At 36.1% G+C, this 18,273-nt stretch overlaps 1 protein-coding gene across 6 annotated transcripts in view; it reads right to left on the bottom strand.

The window, feature by feature from the left end:
- nbeab (neurobeachin b) overlaps positions 1-18,273 on the bottom strand; it is a 339,752-nt gene that overhangs the window by 254,914 nt on the left and 66,565 nt on the right. For all 6 annotated transcript variants that reach the window (XM_051862246.1, XM_051862248.1, XM_051862249.1 and 3 more), the window contains exons 2-5: positions 7,600-7,831; positions 4,407-4,507; positions 3,748-3,843; positions 1,788-1,909 (exon numbers count right to left, since the gene is read on the bottom strand). In XM_051862246.1, the coding sequence (XP_051718206.1) occupies positions 1,788-1,909; positions 3,748-3,843; positions 4,407-4,507; positions 7,600-7,831 (551 nt within the window). The remainder of the gene's footprint in view (positions 1-1,787; positions 1,910-3,747; positions 3,844-4,406; positions 4,508-7,599; positions 7,832-18,273) is intronic.

Here is an 18,273-nt window from a genome sequence, read left to right as displayed (position 1 = left end):
ATTTACTGAAATCACATGACTTTGGCAGTTTGATATAAGCTCCGAACCACTGATTCGAAACAAAAGATTCGTAAAGCTTCAAAGCTTCATGAAGCAGTGTTTTGAAATTGCTCATCACTAGATAAAGTTGAATAAATTCGTTATTTTGTTTTTTTGGTGCACAAAAAGTATTCTCGTCTCTTCATAACATTAAGGTTGAACCACTGTAGTCACATGAACTGTTTTAAATATGTTTTTAGTAGCTTTCTGGGCATCTGAAAATTATCAAAAATGCATTTGTAAATTATCTTGCTGGTAATGGAGGGTGTGGAACGACGTGAAGGTAAGTAATTAATGACAGAATTTTCATTTTTGGGTGAACTAACCCTTTACTCTTACATTCTATTGAACCTTGTTAAACCAAAAATATGGGTTTGCTGGTCTTAGCTGCTGGTTTAAGTTGATCTCCTAGCCTGGCTGCGTTGGACTACCAGATTAAAGTGTCTAAAACCCCTCTAAAATCAGCCAACAGAGCAGTTTGACCACACTTGAAAACTAGAAAACCAGCTTATTCTGCTCTACGATGTTTTGAACAGGGTGTGTAGGTTTCCTGATATGCATTTGCTAGTTTTCTCTCCAAAACAGAGAGAGTGAAGATATCTGTCTGCATTTCAAAATGTCAAAGACAGTTTTGTGTTCTCTGTTCCCTACAATAACACTATAAACTGTCACATACAAGAAAACTAACAGCACAAGAGATCGTTTTAGTGCCTTCAAGAGCAGAGAATAAGTGTGATTCTCAGCGTGAATCAATACTCTGTTCCTTTGCGAACATCTCCTTTTATTTCCGAATCTGTGTCACGCACAGATTGAACTCTGAGTTTGTGTGAGTGGTCCTGCGCTTGGCAGCTCCAGGCTACAGATCTGGCAGCACAACAGCAAGCAGGACACAGCACTCACTCTCAAACCCAGCGTTTAAGAGCGGTAGCTAGCATTATTAGCGTGGCAGACTTCAACAAAACTGTTTTGTAACGTCCTCACAAAGCCCGGGGCAGTTTCTCAGTTCCTGGATCTACATAATGCATGGAGAAATTTGTATATTCTGAACTCAAGAACATGTGAAAAACGCTTTCTTTAAAATTATTTGTTAGATGGGCAATGTGTTTGTAAACTAACTTCAGAGGCAAATGCTGATGGAAAAAAGACCAAGGCTGTTCAAAAATGGATGTTGTCTTTCTCTCTCTCAAAATGCACTCACTCCTTCTCCCTCGAGGACCATTTTCCCTCGCTCCTGGAACCCTGGCCAATAAACACGCGTCTGTGCTATTGATCTGAGCTCTAATTACCCACAAGTCTCTACATACGATGCTCTTTTTGCCTGGCTGACATTAAAAGCTCAAATTAATGTCTATTTCCACCCCGGTGTCGCTCTGCAGAGATTTTCCAATGATTCCAGAACATTCTGCCCTGGGTTCAAACACCTATTGGTTTAATCAGCAGAATCTGACCTAATTCCCTTTTATGCTTGCATAATCCACCACATCATCAGAAAACAAAATCTTCAAACAAAGCTCATTATATAAGTGGTAAAGCAGCCAAAACTCTCTCACTCTGTGGTGTGTGTGTGTGTGTGTGTGTGTGTGTGTGTGTGTGTGTGTGTGTTAAACACTAAAACAAAGCCACTCAGTATAATGTACTTACAGAAGCAAGCCCTGAAGGTCATTTTCTTTTCTGCTAAGCAAGTTTTATCTAAGAGTTGACAAAGTTAAATATAACCACATTAAAGCGTAGGCTGTGAATGTAGTCACCAGTAAAGGTAGGGCTTGTCTTTGTCCACGTTGATGTTGTTCAAAGGATCCATGCGAAACCAGGTGTTGAGGGTGAAGCCGTTCTGATAAGGCCATTTGGCAATAGGAGGTAATGCAATTGCCTGCCAGAAAAGAGAAATTAGAAAAATTTCTTGTAGTCTGTATATGTAATGTATTGATCTTTTAACATGCTATACATTTTTGAACATCTGTTCAGCTCTTCTAAATATCCAACAATTATAAATGTACTTATTGTTCCTAACATATATATATATATATATATATATATATATATGTATATTAGGGGTGGAACTGTTTGCTGTAAAAAAAAAAATCGAACCGTTCGGTTCTCCACCCTCGGCTCGTCGGCACGCGCTTGCACCGTGGTTCATCCCAAATCTGACCATGCATCTATAATGTGATTTGTTGAAAACAACAGCGTGTAAACAGACAGATGGATTCGGCTAATGTATGTTTCAGTCGATGGATGCACATTCTGGTTTCCCAATACGTTACAACAGCGATGATCAAAAGAAGATGGACAAAACAGTCACTCATTGTAAACAAATGTTCAATGACGTGCCGAATACTCTATGACAGTCATTTACGCCGTTATCACCCAGGTGAGACCTGAACATCTCACGTTGCTGTGTTTAGACTAAACTCATTTAAACCTTGCCAATTTAAACATTCAACCGTAAGACGCGAAAGAACTCTCGCGCGCTGTGAGGAGATTTGTGTGTATTCATCCGAAGCGCGTACATGGAGAGCCGCGTCACAGCGCGCAGATACTCTTGAGCAAATTTAAAGTCTTGCACCTAAACGGACAAATTCACACAAAAAATATGTCAACATGCCCATCTTAGCGAGTATCCTAACAAACATAGTAGGTTATGTCTTAAGAGAAAAACGAGACAGACAACGCTTGTGTATCAGTATCAGTGTACTGGATCTTTGAATTATGTCTTAAAGGGACAGCAGTCTAATATTCCTGCTCTATGTGTTTTAATGTTAATCAAACGACAAAAGACGAAGAAATCACTCTTGACTGAATAGCTTTTGTAAATTCAATAATGATTTATCTTTATTTAACTATTCAAAGAAGTTTATATGAAGTGTTATTTTATATTTGATTACTTTATTCAATTTCTGTACCTGAAAGCTGTTAGATACCTGAAAAACCTGTAAAGCATTGTTTATTGTATTTGTATCTTAGCTCTCATGTATTTATTTGTGCTGTTTCTTGTAGTTAGATTATTTGTTTTTATTTTCTTTATCTTTATTTGACAATTCTCCTATTTTTTACTGAACATAGCACATACTGAACTGTACCAAAACCGTGACACTAAAACCGTGATACAAACCAAACCATGAGAAATCTGAACCGTTCCACCCCTAATATATATATATATATATATATATATATATACACACACACACACACACACACACACAAGTGCCATATTATTTATTGGCAAATATTAGAAAAAAAATAAAAAAATATTTGGGGTAAATTTTTTTCTTGAGCATCAAATCAGCATATCAGAATGATTTCTGAAGAATCATGTGACACTGAATGTGATGCTAAAAATGCAGCTTTGCCTTCACAGGAATAAATTACATTTGAAAATATAAATACACAATAGTTATTCTAAATTTTAATACTTTCACAATATTACTGTATTTACTGTAAATTTACTTTATCTTACTGACCACAAAATTTTGAACAGTAGTGTACATAATAAAAATATTTGCTTTGTGAAATTTAATTTATGTTTAGCATTTAAAACTATTTTAGTTTTTTATATTTATTTATTTATTTAGACAAAACGGAGTTTTAAAATTATTTTGTCAGTTATCATCCATATCATGAAAATAACTTAATTTAACTTCACGACAAAGGAAATTAAAAGGAGATGCAAATTTGCATTATGCGGAAAAAAAAGGCGGGGTCACTCACAGCTGCACTTCGGCCAGGGAAGTTGAAGAAAGTGTCGGGTCCGTGTCTCTGTGCCATTTGAGTGAGAACTGAGAGCAGTTTGACTGCATGTCTTGGCTGTGGAAGACAGAAGTACGTGAGAGGTAAGATAAGCGACTTGAGGAAAACGCAAATCACAATAACTGAACTCCCACAGGACCTTCTCAGCAAGAACCTCTGAAATGCTCCATTTTAAATTTAATGCTTTGCCTCTCTAAATCAGTTTTGATTTAAGAACTTCGATCCAGTCTGTCATATTCTCACCTGTTTTGGCAAGCTAATAAAAACACTGCTGATCAAAACATTTTATTTTCGTGTCTCGTAACTAATTGTCTTATTAAAGCCCAAGTCCTCACACAAGTCTCTCTTTTTTCTCCATAAGGGGTACTTCACTCTATCCAAAAACATAAAGCTATTGTGACAACATCCTCACTGTGGTGTCTGCTAGCAGTTGATGTTCTGTCAATATCCCTCACTCGAGAGAACAGTGAATCGATACCTGGGCAGGCCTGATCTGCTCTGTGGTTGATTGCTCCAGAGATTTAAAAAGGCTCCAAAACGATCTCCAAAAGCGGTGAAGCTAACAACCCCTTGGATCCCCAGAGCCCTACATGAGTTTTCACTCATATTCAGTGGCTTACCCACAATCCTCCTTCTCCTCTCAGCATGCTGAAGAGCAATTTGAGTTCTTTGACGGTGATACTGTAGCTGGCCAGAACTCCCAGCATATCCACCAGCAAGTCTGTTCATGATAGAAAACAAAAAAAACAGAGACAAAAAGACGTTAGTTCTGAATTACTGAAGTGTGCACAGTGTGGATGTAAACGGTAGGATTCCCTGGGGCACAGGTGTGCAGCTTACACAATACATTGTATTATAACACAGTGCAAAATAGCAATTTCACAGTAAGACGTGCAGGAGGATCAAACAGACCCCCAGAAAGCACCTTTCCTGAGTCTGGTAGCATAAGCCGGCAAGCCCTTGGGGAACTTTCATTGGTCAAAATAATGTAACTTAGTTAAACATAACAAGGTTTAAAGGCACAATATGTAAGATGTTTGGATTCAAATATCCAAAAACCACTAGAACAATGTTATATATCCAGAGAAATCTAATCATTGTTATATAGCTCAACACGGTTAGTGTTATTGTCTGAAACTCTTGTTTATATAGCATTATAACATAATTTTTAATACACTCAAACCTATTTTTAGTATGATGCATTACCCCACCATTTTAATTTGTCAAAAAACTGACCTGTATGAGTAATAATTCAGCACTTGCGGTTATTTCATTAGAATGAAATAAAATAATGTGAATTTAAGTGATCAAACATAACTGTAACAAAATTCAAGATCAGGGAAGGAGGAGGTAGATCGTAAAATACTTTAATCGTAAAATAAACGAAAGGAGCAGCAGCGGGCGACTGCGGCTTTTAAGCATAATAAAAAAAGCAACGTAAAATGTCCTAGGCTCTCGGACCTGTCTGGCTTCCTTACCACAGTAACGTTAATAAAACTTTAATACACTAGCTCATCCATGAACATGATTTCTGCCTGAGTCACGTCGGATTGCTCTCCATCAGCTGTGGAGGTGAAGACAACAACTCCCATGATTCCACACTCATTCATCAAGCTACGCCTTTGTTATTGTTTTTAATAAGCGACCTCTTGCGGCGAAACTTACATACTGTGCCTTTAAGATAACTGAACTATTAAATTAAACAGAGTGATTACATACCAGGGAGTCAGACTTTTAAATGTCTAAAATGGAGCTAGCTCTTCCTTAATAAAAGGTTCCAGGTTAAAGTCAACATTAAACAGCATTTGTAACAAATGTTACTTCCATAAAATAACATTTTAGAGCAAAACTGGATATTCAAGTAGGAAAAAGTTGGAACACTACAATTGTAGTGTAGTGAACTGAATGTTTTAATAATAATTATATATCGTCGCTATCAGATGGACCTTGTATCTCCATATTTTGTAATTTTTATTTTTTTCATAAATCATTACTGCTGGTCACCCTTTACGTCTGTCTGTGGGTTTTACAAATATTTAACCAATTAAATGTATTAAAAAGTGCTTGTGACTAAACCTCATAACTCCACACTGTAAAAAAGGATTGTTGGTTTAACTTAAAAAAGTAAGTTACCTGGTTGCCTTAAAATTTTGATTTCATTGAAATTAGTTAATACAATGGAGGCGATTGACAGAAACTCAAAATATTATGTTATCTGAACCACATTAATTAAGTTATTATTAAGTTGATTTGACAAAAGAAAAAATGTTATGATAACAAATCATGAAAATAATTTTTTACAGTGCATTGGCTCCTCGAACTGTTGGTCAAAGCTTATATCTCTGCCTCACCTCTATCTTGAATGAAGTGTTGCACATATCTTGGAGCATCTCTGCTTGTTTGCAATGCAAGGTAAATAAAGAAGTGGCTGGTTTTTTTTGTTGTTGGTTTTTTTTTTTTTTTTTTTTTTTCTCCATTTCCTGAAAAGTACTGGTTTTGGGCATACAAGGCTTCCATTCTGAAAGCGATATATATATATATATATATATATATATGCACAGCAAAACATCCAATGTTAAATGAACACTTCCAGTGTCACCCGGTGTTTATATAATCCGGTGTGGATTATATAAACACTGGCAGTGTTCATTTAACACTGGAGGTTTTACTGTGTTTACAAATTTTCACAATGTGCAGATCAAGTATATATTTCTTAAGCACCAAATCAACACATTTATGAATGATAATGTGACACTGAAAATCAGAGTAATGGATGTTGAAAATTAAGCTTTGCCATCAAAGGTATATATATATATATATATATATATATATATATATATATATATATATATAAAAACCTACAGTTGACTTTCATTTCAGGTTAAACACTACTATGCTGAAACCTTCCATGAGGCAATTCACAGCCTCTGCTTCTTAAAAGATTCTGATTGTGAAAAATGCCATTTATGCAGACAGAGGAAGATGCTGGCCATGAATTATAGACGGAATGAATACAAAAACATTCTTCTTCATTCATAAACGGCAACTAAAATTTAATATTGCTCTAAACTGCCACTCAATCTCATTATGAGAGGGTGCAACTAATGAGATTTTTCTCTTGGTTCCTCTTCTGCCTATGATGAATTCCACTGCTGAAAAGATTGCAGTTTAATCCACATTTCTTTCACTCACAGCAATTCGAACCGCTCTCGGACATCTAAAAAAAATATAAATCCACAAGACATTGCCCATATCTTGCATGTGCTGTTCAAAGCAGATTTAAGAGTGTTATCTTTGACCTTTTAACCAAAAATAAATAAATAAAGTTGTTGCCAATGATGATCAGCATGCTTGTTTGTGGTATGGAAACATTTTTACTGCTTCTTTTAGAGTGACAAAGGAAAATGTTCAACCTAAATAAATAGCTGACCTAAAAACTTGTGTCATTAATTACTCACAATTGTGTCCAAAAATGTGATATTTTGAACAGTATTAAATGACAGTTAATAGTGACCACAGTTGTCGAGCTCCAAAAATAACAAAACACCATCAAAGTAGTTCATATAACTCAAGCACTACTTTAAGACTTCGGAGCTATATAAAATGTTTCTCTTTCAAGGAACGGACTGAAATTTCAGTAATTTTTCAGTGGTAATCTGCAAAATTACCCTTCTCAAAAACATGAGCATGACAGTTCTGACTGTATTGTTGCAAGTCTTTCATTTCAGAGCTGAACCGTTTATAGAGCTTCAAGAAGAAATGGGTTTTACAAGAGGTCAATTCTAACTCTGGGGTCAGGTCGAGCCCACTCACCTGCGATCATGTCATCCACAGAGCTCATTTTGAGCAATAGCCTTTGAATGAGGCCAACCTCAGTGCTGGTCTGCAGGTTTCGGACACTCTTGCGCAGTATGGCGGTGAACATGCTCCAGATTTCCGCCTGGCACGTGACTTCACAGTGTTCCAGGAGCTCCAACATGCAGATGATGGCCTCGGCATCCTGGATGATGAAGTTCATCTCCAGGTCAAACTCACCACCAACCAGCTGGAGCAGAAAGGAGGGGTAAAAATAAGGAGAAGAGAAAAAAACAGAAGGGAAAAAGCAATAAGTAATTAAAGCTGCAAGTAGCATTTACCGGGGTTCAAGCACTTAAGGCCTTTAGGCACATATGCGTAAAAGGATGTTAATTTTTATTTAGCAAGCATGTAACCACTTAAATCATAGAAGGAACAGACCATTTTCAGTCAAAACAGGCAATTTACCATTGAAAATATATGGTTTTTAAAGCTTTTTAACAGTTATAGCGGCACCTATGGTACGATCTTCATAAAAGTTGTCATGCTTCTGTAGAGTCATATGCTGCATGCGGACTAGTTCGCAAAAGTAGGTTTTTCACATATTCGCGAATAATTAATAAACGGTTTGAATGACAGCATTTGTTCTTGAGGCAAAGTTGTTCAGAATGAGTAGATCTATCAAATGATATGCATATTGTGTACATGTGTGAAACACCACGTGATTACAGAGGCGCAAAACTCGTTAGCGCCAACCAGTGGCCGATTTCTTTCAAAGTTCTTACAGACCTCTAGAGCCATGAGTCGAACATGCCCACCGAGTTTCGTTCCGATTGGCCTCCGTTAACCTTGTCTAACAGGTGTTCAAACTTCATTGGCCGATGGCGGCCATGTTTTTTGAGATACACCAGTGTCCAACTATCATGCCCCTTTGGACCACTGCATGCCAAATTACAAGTCGATCAGACTAACAGTTGCATAGTTACAGCTGTTTTCAAGTTATAGCACCACTTAGTGTCCAATCGACACAATTTTTTTATCGTGACCAAAGATTGAGCCCCTACACATGTATACCGAGTTTGGTGCAAATATCTCATTTCATTCATGAGTTATAGCCATTTTAGTAAAAGAGGCTCCGCCCTCATACGTTTTGGCGGCCCTTAGCGACCGTGAATCAAAATTTCAACGGTTTTTTTTTTTTTTTAATTATTGATAATCAGACTACAGAGAACATTTCTGCACTGATTTGGTTCTGATCGGGTCAAAAACCTAGGACTAGTTCGCAAAAGTAGGTTTCAGCGCTACACGTTTGAACCCCTAACAACAAAGGGTGCTTTTTATACTAGAGCTTCGGTGTCTGTTTGACGTCAGACAAATGAAAATGAAAGCATTGTGACAACAAATAGCTTAAAGGTACACTATGTAACTTTTGGCACTTTAGCAATTAAAAAACAAAACTGCATGCATTTTGCAGAAGAACATTGTTTTGGCTGTGGTTCAATTAAAGATTCTTCCACCAAAGACTGTGCTAATGAATATGACCCTGCACAATAGATAATGCTTTACAATGAACTCTGTTAGAGAGCTACATATAGCAATTTATCTGTTCATTAAAATACCTTACATGTTGAGTAACAAAAACGGCATCTCTGTGTCCCTTTTACATTTCAAATCCCAAAAAGCCAAACCAATGTTGATTCTTGTTTTATTACAAGCTCTATCGCGTCCTCTTTTGCCAACAAACTCTCCTCTGTTCAGCTTCTTTTTTTATAAACGAGTGATTCCCCAGTAGATTGAGATTTAGCTACTCAACCTTTCTCATCCCAGCGGGTCTAAAATATAAACACTTAAAATAGGCTTACCATAGTGAATAAAAGTAAGACAAAAACATGAAAAAAAGATTATGTATGTAATTTTGAACAAAAAAGTTACATAGGCTTTAAAAAAGCAGATGTTTCAACAACAAAATCCTTCCAGTCGTTTTCCGGTCATAACAATCAACATTAGGGAATTATAAACACCAATCAATAATTGTGTTCCAAGGACTAAGCAAGCATGAAATTGAAGATTTCAAGACTTGTCTTGGGCACATGGGAAGACTCCAGGCACGCTCTTCAGAGAGCAGCGATGCACACATGTGGAAAATAGACCCCTGCTTCTTGTGGCTTATTTTACAACATTATCGAGAGTCGACAATTCAGTCTAACTTGTTGGGAATTCTTGTTGGCAGGCGCGAATTAACTCTTGTCGCGCCTCAGATCCCTTAGATATTGGTTCTCAACAAAAATACACTAAATTCAAATAATAAATGGGCAATAACCATGTTAGGATAGCAACATAAATTGATTTATAAATCCCCTATTTTTTGTCAGCTTATAAGTAAGTAAGTCCTTTTAAATAAACTCAATATTATGCCACAAATTTACAAATTAAATAAGGGTTCACTTGAAGTGAGGATAAACATGATTTGTATGTATGAATATGTTTTATAAGGTGAATTATTGGCTTCCAAGAGCATGAAACCATTAAAATTCAAGAAATATTTACAAACCAAAATTGTCAGTGTTCTACGTCCTGAAACAAAACCAGCTCAGATCCACTACTTTAAATGAGCTAGCTATGTAATTGTCCTGCTGCTTTGATTTGACTGACAGACTCCTGTCTACTGTATTTATTTCTGAACTGAACAGCTGTTGGGCGTCATGACAACCTCACATTATTTTTGCAGCCTTTATTTGAGGAGTGGTTTGCAAGGATGTGTTAGAGCTATACTCTCTAATGGACCGAAACAGCATGACGAGAGGCAGTGGAGGAAGCGATAAACAGTGTCTCATCTCTGGAAAAAATGACAGGCGATTCATTTATGAAAACGTCCATCAGTCAGTTTTCTTAGCCTTTTATAACATCCTAATGTGTGCAATGACTGACAGTAAAGAAGACAGCAGCAACAATTATAGAGCACAGCAATGCACAGCATGTTAAATCAATTATAATAGCAAAAAAGACATATTAAACATGCATATGATAAAAGGAAACCTCCAACAAACACTTTAAAAGGACCATATTGTGAGAAGTAGCACACAAACTTCTACTATCTGCTGTAAAACAATGGAGCAAATGAGCATTATTCTCCAAAAACAATAGAACAAGGTCCTGCTTTAATGTCAGACTAAATGCATCATTATGACAGGAAGGTATGCTGCATCTGTCTGCTTCCTAAAAACTAATTAGTATGAAGAGTGAACAGAAAAAAAAAAAAAAAAAAAAAAGTTTCTCTGAAGTCTCAGCTGAAAACACATCTGGCCCCAAAGCTGAACCCTGAGGCACACCAATAACAGTTTTGCTTATTTAAAAGTTTTATGCTGAGAGGATTTTAAAAAGATTTAAAAAAATGGCTAAAAACAAAAAACTGGAAAGTTTGACAGTTAGTCATTTTATAATATCCCTCTTTGGACTTTATGTGACCACTTAATTTATTAAAAAGATCGACATGAAATACACTGCACATCAATCTATAAATGATCACAAATTTAGCCCAGTCTATTTTGATTAAACTTAATTTGCTTTCCAATTTGGAATTAACAGTGTCCCATAATCATTCAACCAATTGTCTCACTGCTCTAATAAGACTTCCATAGATTTATTTCCGTTTTAAAGAAAACTCAGTGAAGTGTAACAGCATATCAGTGAGACACTAGAGATTTTCATTCCTACATTACACAGAATTGTAGTCACAGAATCAAGTACAGAATCATAAAAACTAATTTGCTTTTAATGGCTAAAATCAATCTTCTGAATAAGTAAAAAATATCCACTGCAGCATGGCTTTTCCTTTTAAAAAAATGGGATATTTCCTTCCTGCTAGTGTGTGCACTGCATGTTGGATTGAAGATGGTTGTTTTGTCTAACACTAGCCAAGAAGTTATGTACATTATCTACAAGACTAATGATAGCATTTACCAAGACATAAAATAATTGTCTTAAATTAACACAGTAGTTCTTGTTTTCTGTTATCACTAAACTGTGAAACATTCAACATCTTCATCAAGTTATAACCAGTGTAAAAGTATTGGCAGACAGGGCCTGCCCGTTCCACACAGCCTCTCTTTTAATCACAGAGCTCGTCACACTCTGAAGTGAGGTGTTTAATTGCATGCTCAGATCCCAGAAGTAATTTGCATCCATTGTGCGACAAGAGGTAAATAGAGGCACAAAATCAAAGATTAGATACTCATGGTAAAAGAAAGCGCTCCCTCTCAGGCCAAACAGGAATCACTCACAGTGAACAGGTAATCTGTGTTAATTTGCATTGAAATTACCGATTAGGAGTCACTACAGCTCAAAACACTCAACTAAAATGTCTGGACACTAATTGAAATATTTTAATGAAACAACCATTTATTTGCTATAAGTGCAAATATTAGGGTCATTAGTGCTTGAACTACATTTGTCCTCAAATGAGAACCCAAATCTTTACATTTAAAGGTAGGGTAGGCAATTTTTTATGAACACTTTTTTATACTGGCTGAAAGTCTCTCCACATCCTGATAGCAATCAATAATAGAAGTGGTCTAAATATTAAAACATATATGTCCTGTGGAAGCCTCAGGACCAAAAATGTTCCAATCATATGCAGAGTAATAGACAGACAGTTACAGAGCACCACAAACAAACAGCAGCTGCCTTTTACAGTTCCTCCTGAACCAAAACAACAATCTTATGCTGCTTTCACGGCGTGTCAAAACCATAATAAAAGATGGCAACCGTTGACGTTCTACCCAGAGCTGTTCATGTCCTCAGACTCGGATTTATGTGTTTCTATGTCAACACAATCAACGCAGAAATTAATCTGCAGCAGTCAGGTGCTACAAGTAAAAGCTCTGTAAGCTGTTTACGTTCATTATTATTGTAATGTTATGTGCTTTGGGACATGAGGTAATTTTACACCGTTTCTCGTCTCGTGACGCTTTGCAGACTGTGCTGTGTGCATTGTGTTTTGGAGGAGGCGTGGCTTTGAAGAGGATCTGAAGGGAGGGTGGGATCTTATGCTTTCAAAGCTAGCTTGCTATTGCTAGCCTCTCTGAAATTGCTTACCCTACCTTTAAGTAGGGCTGGGACGATACATTAGCTGCGTTTCCACTGTCGGGCCTAAAGCGGGTGTGCTAGTGCGTGCCAGGGCCAGTCGCGTTTCCACTGTCACTTCCGGGGCTCGATCGTGCCTCGTTGGGGCTTCGTCTGGGTCAACGGCCAGGGTTTTTTGGCCCGCCGAATACCTTGGTCCAAAGCAGGCCAGCTCGGGCTTGAGGGAGTGATTACGAACAAAGGCGGAGTTTATCTGAGTTAGGAGAGTCGGGAAACGGCAGCGCCGGTGCCACGGATGATTTCATAACCAGATAACATAAGCATTACAGACTTTTAAAATCATTTTAGCACAAAACTCACTTTCGTACAGCAGCGAGTGTTTGAAATAACTTCTGTTTGTGATCCGATGTGGATTCTGATCACCACAGAAATGCGCGCTATTACCATAGTAAACCTGGTAAATACGACGAATCAGACAAATCAAATCCAAAGGCTATCACACATTTATTTTATCTGTCAGTATGTTTTGTCTCCTACTGGACTGTCTGATCCATTTAGCTCCACATATTTCATAAAATAAAGCAAATCTTTTCAGGAGCTTCCTCCATTTCTCTGACTGAAAATATAGGCCTAACTGTTGGGACTGTCACTAGAGAGGATGCTAAAGCTCCTCTGGTTGTATTTTTGGTGAAAAATTTATAGGAATGACCATTCTTTCTAAATGTGATGTAAACATACTGTCCTGTGACTACAAATAAACAGAAACAGACGCGACTGAATAAATAACGATGCGTGCGTCCTCTTTCTTTGTGAAATAACAGTAAATACCACTTTATTTCTGTGACTAATGTTTAATCTTGACACAAATTAATTAATTATGATCAATTTATCACTTATTATTATAAAAATGTGGTAAAACATCGATGCTTGGGTTTAAATCTTTATGTAAACAACAAAATGCCGCTTTTATCATGTTCGCTTTACAATCTCACTAGTTTCCTGTGAATTCTTTGATTATTTGTCTGATAAAACTTCCATTTGTTGGTGAAATGACGGGTTTGTGTGACGTTGTTCCAGAGAGGCTTGTTACGGGAGGGTTTTAATGAAGCCCTGCGGAGCTTCTGGCCCGACGGTGGAAATGCGGCGTGATTTTGGGTTTAGTGCTACAAGTCCGAGGCTATTAGCCTAGCCTGGCCCGTTGAAAGCCCTGGCTCGCACTGGCCCGACAGTGGAAAAGCGGCTATTGATTCTCAATTGGTACAATGAATCTGGATGGATCCTGATATTTTCTCTGTCTAATCGATTCTGAGCTTAGTTTTAACAGTAGATGGCGATCTAGGCTAGTTTTTAGCCACACGGTCTCAAACGCTCACGAAGAAGACTGCTGGACAGTACTCGTGCGTTCAGCTGAGTCATGTAAGTGGTTAAATATACGTGGCTCAGAATGCTTTTATGATGCGAGATTTCAATAATTCGCTTCAACCTTTTTGAACTTTATGAATGATTATTTTAGGTTTAAGTGGTGTGTGTAAAGGAACCGGAAGCAGGCAGTGTACAAATGTTTCTAAAGCACATAGTGCCATCTGCTGTTTAAAAACTAAGCTCAGAATCGATTCAAGAGAGAATCGCGATACATCGGAAAATATCAGAATTGCTTTGTATCGCGAATCGAGATTCAATGTATTGTCCCAGCCCTACCCTTAAGTACTGAGCTGTTGAACACAAAATGATCATGATTAATGAAAATTATTTCATACTGGTCAAAAAGTTACGAATATTTATGATTTTTTTAAGCATTTGAAAGAAGTCTCTTATGCTCACCAAGACTGCATTTAATCAAAAATACAGTAAAAATAATAATATTGTGAAATATTATTACAATTTAAATGAACTGTTTTCTATTTTTAATACATTTTAATTGTAATTTATTCATGTGATGATGGCAAAGCTGACTTTTTAGCATCCAGTTTTCAGTGTCACATGATCCTTCAAAAATGCTGGTTTACTGCTCAAGAAACATTTATTATTACTATCAATATTGAAAACAACTGCTTCATATTTTTGTGAATACATTTTTTTCAGGATTCTTTGATGAATAGTAGGTTCAAAGGGATAGAAATACAAATCTTTTATAACATACAGTAAATATAAAGTATATAAATGTCTTTACTGTCACTTTGGATTAATTTAATGGCATCCTTGCCGTTAAAAGTATTAATATTTTTCAAAAATATTTTATATTTTAAAATATAATATATTTAAATATATATATTTTACAATTTCACCCAATGTAAATGGTCACATAGAGAACTGATAACTCTTGAAAAAAGTACCTTAAACACAATGTTAGTTTGTTGGTCCCATTTCTCTCTGAAAAATAGCTAGGAATGGAAGTAGATATAAGAACTGCTCAATCTAGAATCCGCTGATTTGGCACTCAAAGCAAAAACGAAGTGGGGCAGAGAAAGATAATTAAACATTATGGTCAAAGCAGACATTTATGAGTCAACATTTGAGTTTTATGAGCTTTGCTTAAATGATCACACTTTTTAGAAAGCTCATTTAAAGGCCACATTGGTACAGGGAGGTGGACTTGAGATAGTGTATAATCTTAGTGCACATTTGGTAAATGCTGAATTAATGGCCACATAAAGTGCAACCAAGGCTGTCATAGTGAAATGTAAGGATAAAATATAGATGACTTAGGAAAAATGACTGACCCAATAGTGGCAATGCTTTGGAAATGCAACTTTTCTAAGCAGGTAAAAACAGCTAAACAGCAGCTAAAAATTCTAATAGCAAAGTCAAGCAGTCAGCCAATCAACTAGTTGATGACCCATCACTACTTAAATGGCAAATTACACACATGCAATTCAATTCGCCCTTAAACTCATTCTTTCAGAAAGTGTAACAAAAAGTCTTTGTTCAGTTATCTGCACTTTTCTGAAAAGAGAACACAAGGCACATACATTTTTTAAACAAGGAAAACTCTATGATTATTGTCCCAGACACTTCAATGCATATGGCACGGTGAAAACATTAAAATGGCATGCAAATCATGCACTGGCTCAAAAACATGTATTTCATTTAAAGTCTACACACTGTCTGCTGATTGTTAGGCTTCCAGACTCAACAGAAGTTGCAGAGCTTTTGCTGATAGCATCGCAAGCATAACCTGTCTCTGATCTGATAAGATAGGAAATGTTTAACTTGGCATGAAGTATTTTATTTGCAGATTAAACTTGATTTTTTTTTTTTCTTGAAGCTTGTGAAATATCTGTAATTGTACATCATGACAATTCATCAACAAAATACATAATCATTTTACTACTTGAATGTATTTGTCTTGTTTATGCTAACAGAAAGGAAATCAGTCAGCATTTTTGTAATTAAGTAATTAAGCAATTCGTTTTAATATGTGGGATCTGTGGATAATTACGAGCTCTTATTCTTATGATTATTATAATAATTTAACCTCATTTTTATGTTCTTGTATGCCATATTTATATTGTTTTCACTATGGTAGGGATAATTCTATACGTATATAACTCTAAACTATATCCACCACAGTTACAAAGACTTCAGCTTCTGAAGAGCCCCAACAAATCCCCCACTTCAAACTGCTGGCATTCCTTCTCTGGATAAAGTTAAGCAAAGCGCTTCATGCTTTCCTATTTCAGAGAAAATCCCTCGCAGTCTTCAGGTTCGAGATCTAATGTCAAAAAAACAGGAAAATGACAAAAGACAAAAATGAGGAACAGGACTGCAATTGGAAACAGTGACAGTGCACATGATAAAAGAATTAGGGCACGTTTACACAATAACGATGTGATGAAAACGGAAAAGTTTTTCCTTTGCGTTTTTCACGTACAGACAACAACTTTGTCAAAATGATCCCTGTCCACACGTATCCACGAAAACGACTGAAAACGCTGTGTTATGCTGCCAGGCCAGTAGTTGGCGACGTAACTTTGTAAAGAAACACTACGCGCCTGTAGACTGAGCACGTAACATCCATGCACTTGACGTCAATGTTTTCACAAATTCATGTTTTTGTACCGCAAAACATTTTCAGGCCCCCAAAACGTTGCAATGTAAACGAACAGCCAAAGCACATAAAAAGTTTTTAGTTGAAAGCTGTGTCGTGTAAACGGCCCCTGAATTGGCTGATTTAAACTAAATAAAAATTAAAAACCAAACATTAAAATTCATTAAATTTACTCGAACAAGTACAAACATTTAGGGTTGGTAAGCTTTTCAAATGTTTTTGGTAAAAGTCTCTTATGCTCACCAAGGCTGATTTATTTGATCAAAACTACAGTTAAAAACAGTAATATTATGAAATATTATTACAATTTGAAATAACTATTTTTATTAATTTGAATATATTTTAAAAAAAAATATGTATATGAAGCTTAATTTCCAGTCAACAGTGTCACATGAAGCTTGAGAAATCATTCTAATATGCTGATTTAATGCTCAAGAAACATTTTGTATTATTATCAATGTTGAAAATAGTTGTGCTGCTTTTGTTTTGCCATTTTGTGGAAGCTGTGTTACATTTTTTTTTTTTTTTCAGGATTCTTTGTTGAATAGAAAGTTCAAAAGTTCATTTAAAGGAATTTTTTTTGTAACCACATAAATGTCTTTACTGTCACTTTTGATCACTTTAATGCATACTTACAGTAAAATTCATTAAAAATTGTACTGACCCCAAAATTTTCAACATTTGTGTATACATTTGATTTTGTTCACTGAACACAAAAGGAAATTTCCTTTTGTTTTCCATTTCCTTTTTTTTAAAGTGTCATTACTAGATAGGTATATGATTTTTAACCTATGCCTTTAATTGTCACAGGAACACTAAAAATCATGAATGTGTTTAGCCTGAGCTGGAAAGTGAAAATGAATATCACAGCCTCAATTTATCTGCAAATGAATCAGCTGATATGCAATTTCACAGGCACAGTCAGCATTTACACACCTATAAAGAGCCATTAAAAATGACCACTATATTATAAAGATTGCCCATTAAGCAGCATTAAGTATGCCAGATCGGTAACCAATATTCATCTGCATGCATAATATATGAGAGACAGGTTCATGAAATGTTCATATGAGTTCATGACTGTTAACTTAACAGCTTTGACCATATAGCCTATGAAATGATCCACTCAAGAGCTGATATCCTCAAGCCTGGCAATGCAGACGTGACTGGAGCGAGGAGTTTATGATTAGCAAACACAACGATCAGAGGCACTTTAATCAGATCCTGCTATGTCACTCTCCCGTAGGAGAGCAAAATCATAAATGAAACCTTTTTAATATCTCAGTTGTTTCAATAATGCTAAATTGAGAGCAAAATGGAGTCTTCTGAGTTTCAGAAGAGATCTGATTAATGTTTCAAAATATGACAAGATACCAGAGTCTAAAACCATTCAGTATCCATCATACTGAATGACCTGCGCTATTATATCAACATTAATTTTATACATCTATACTTTCTATGTCAGCAATATTGTCTTAAAAACTGTATATTTGTACATTTCTAACAGGGAATTTTATTTTAAAATAAAAGAATCTGACGTATAAAAGAACAACATCTGGGAA

The sequence above is a fragment of the Ctenopharyngodon idella genome, chromosome 15, assembly GCF_019924925.1.
Source record: "Ctenopharyngodon idella isolate HZGC_01 chromosome 15, HZGC01, whole genome shotgun sequence".
In the NCBI taxonomy this organism is placed as follows: Eukaryota; Metazoa; Chordata; class Actinopteri; order Cypriniformes; family Xenocyprididae; genus Ctenopharyngodon; species Ctenopharyngodon idella.
Note: the sequence above shows the minus strand (reverse complement) of the source record. Positions and strands in the feature narration are given on the sequence as shown.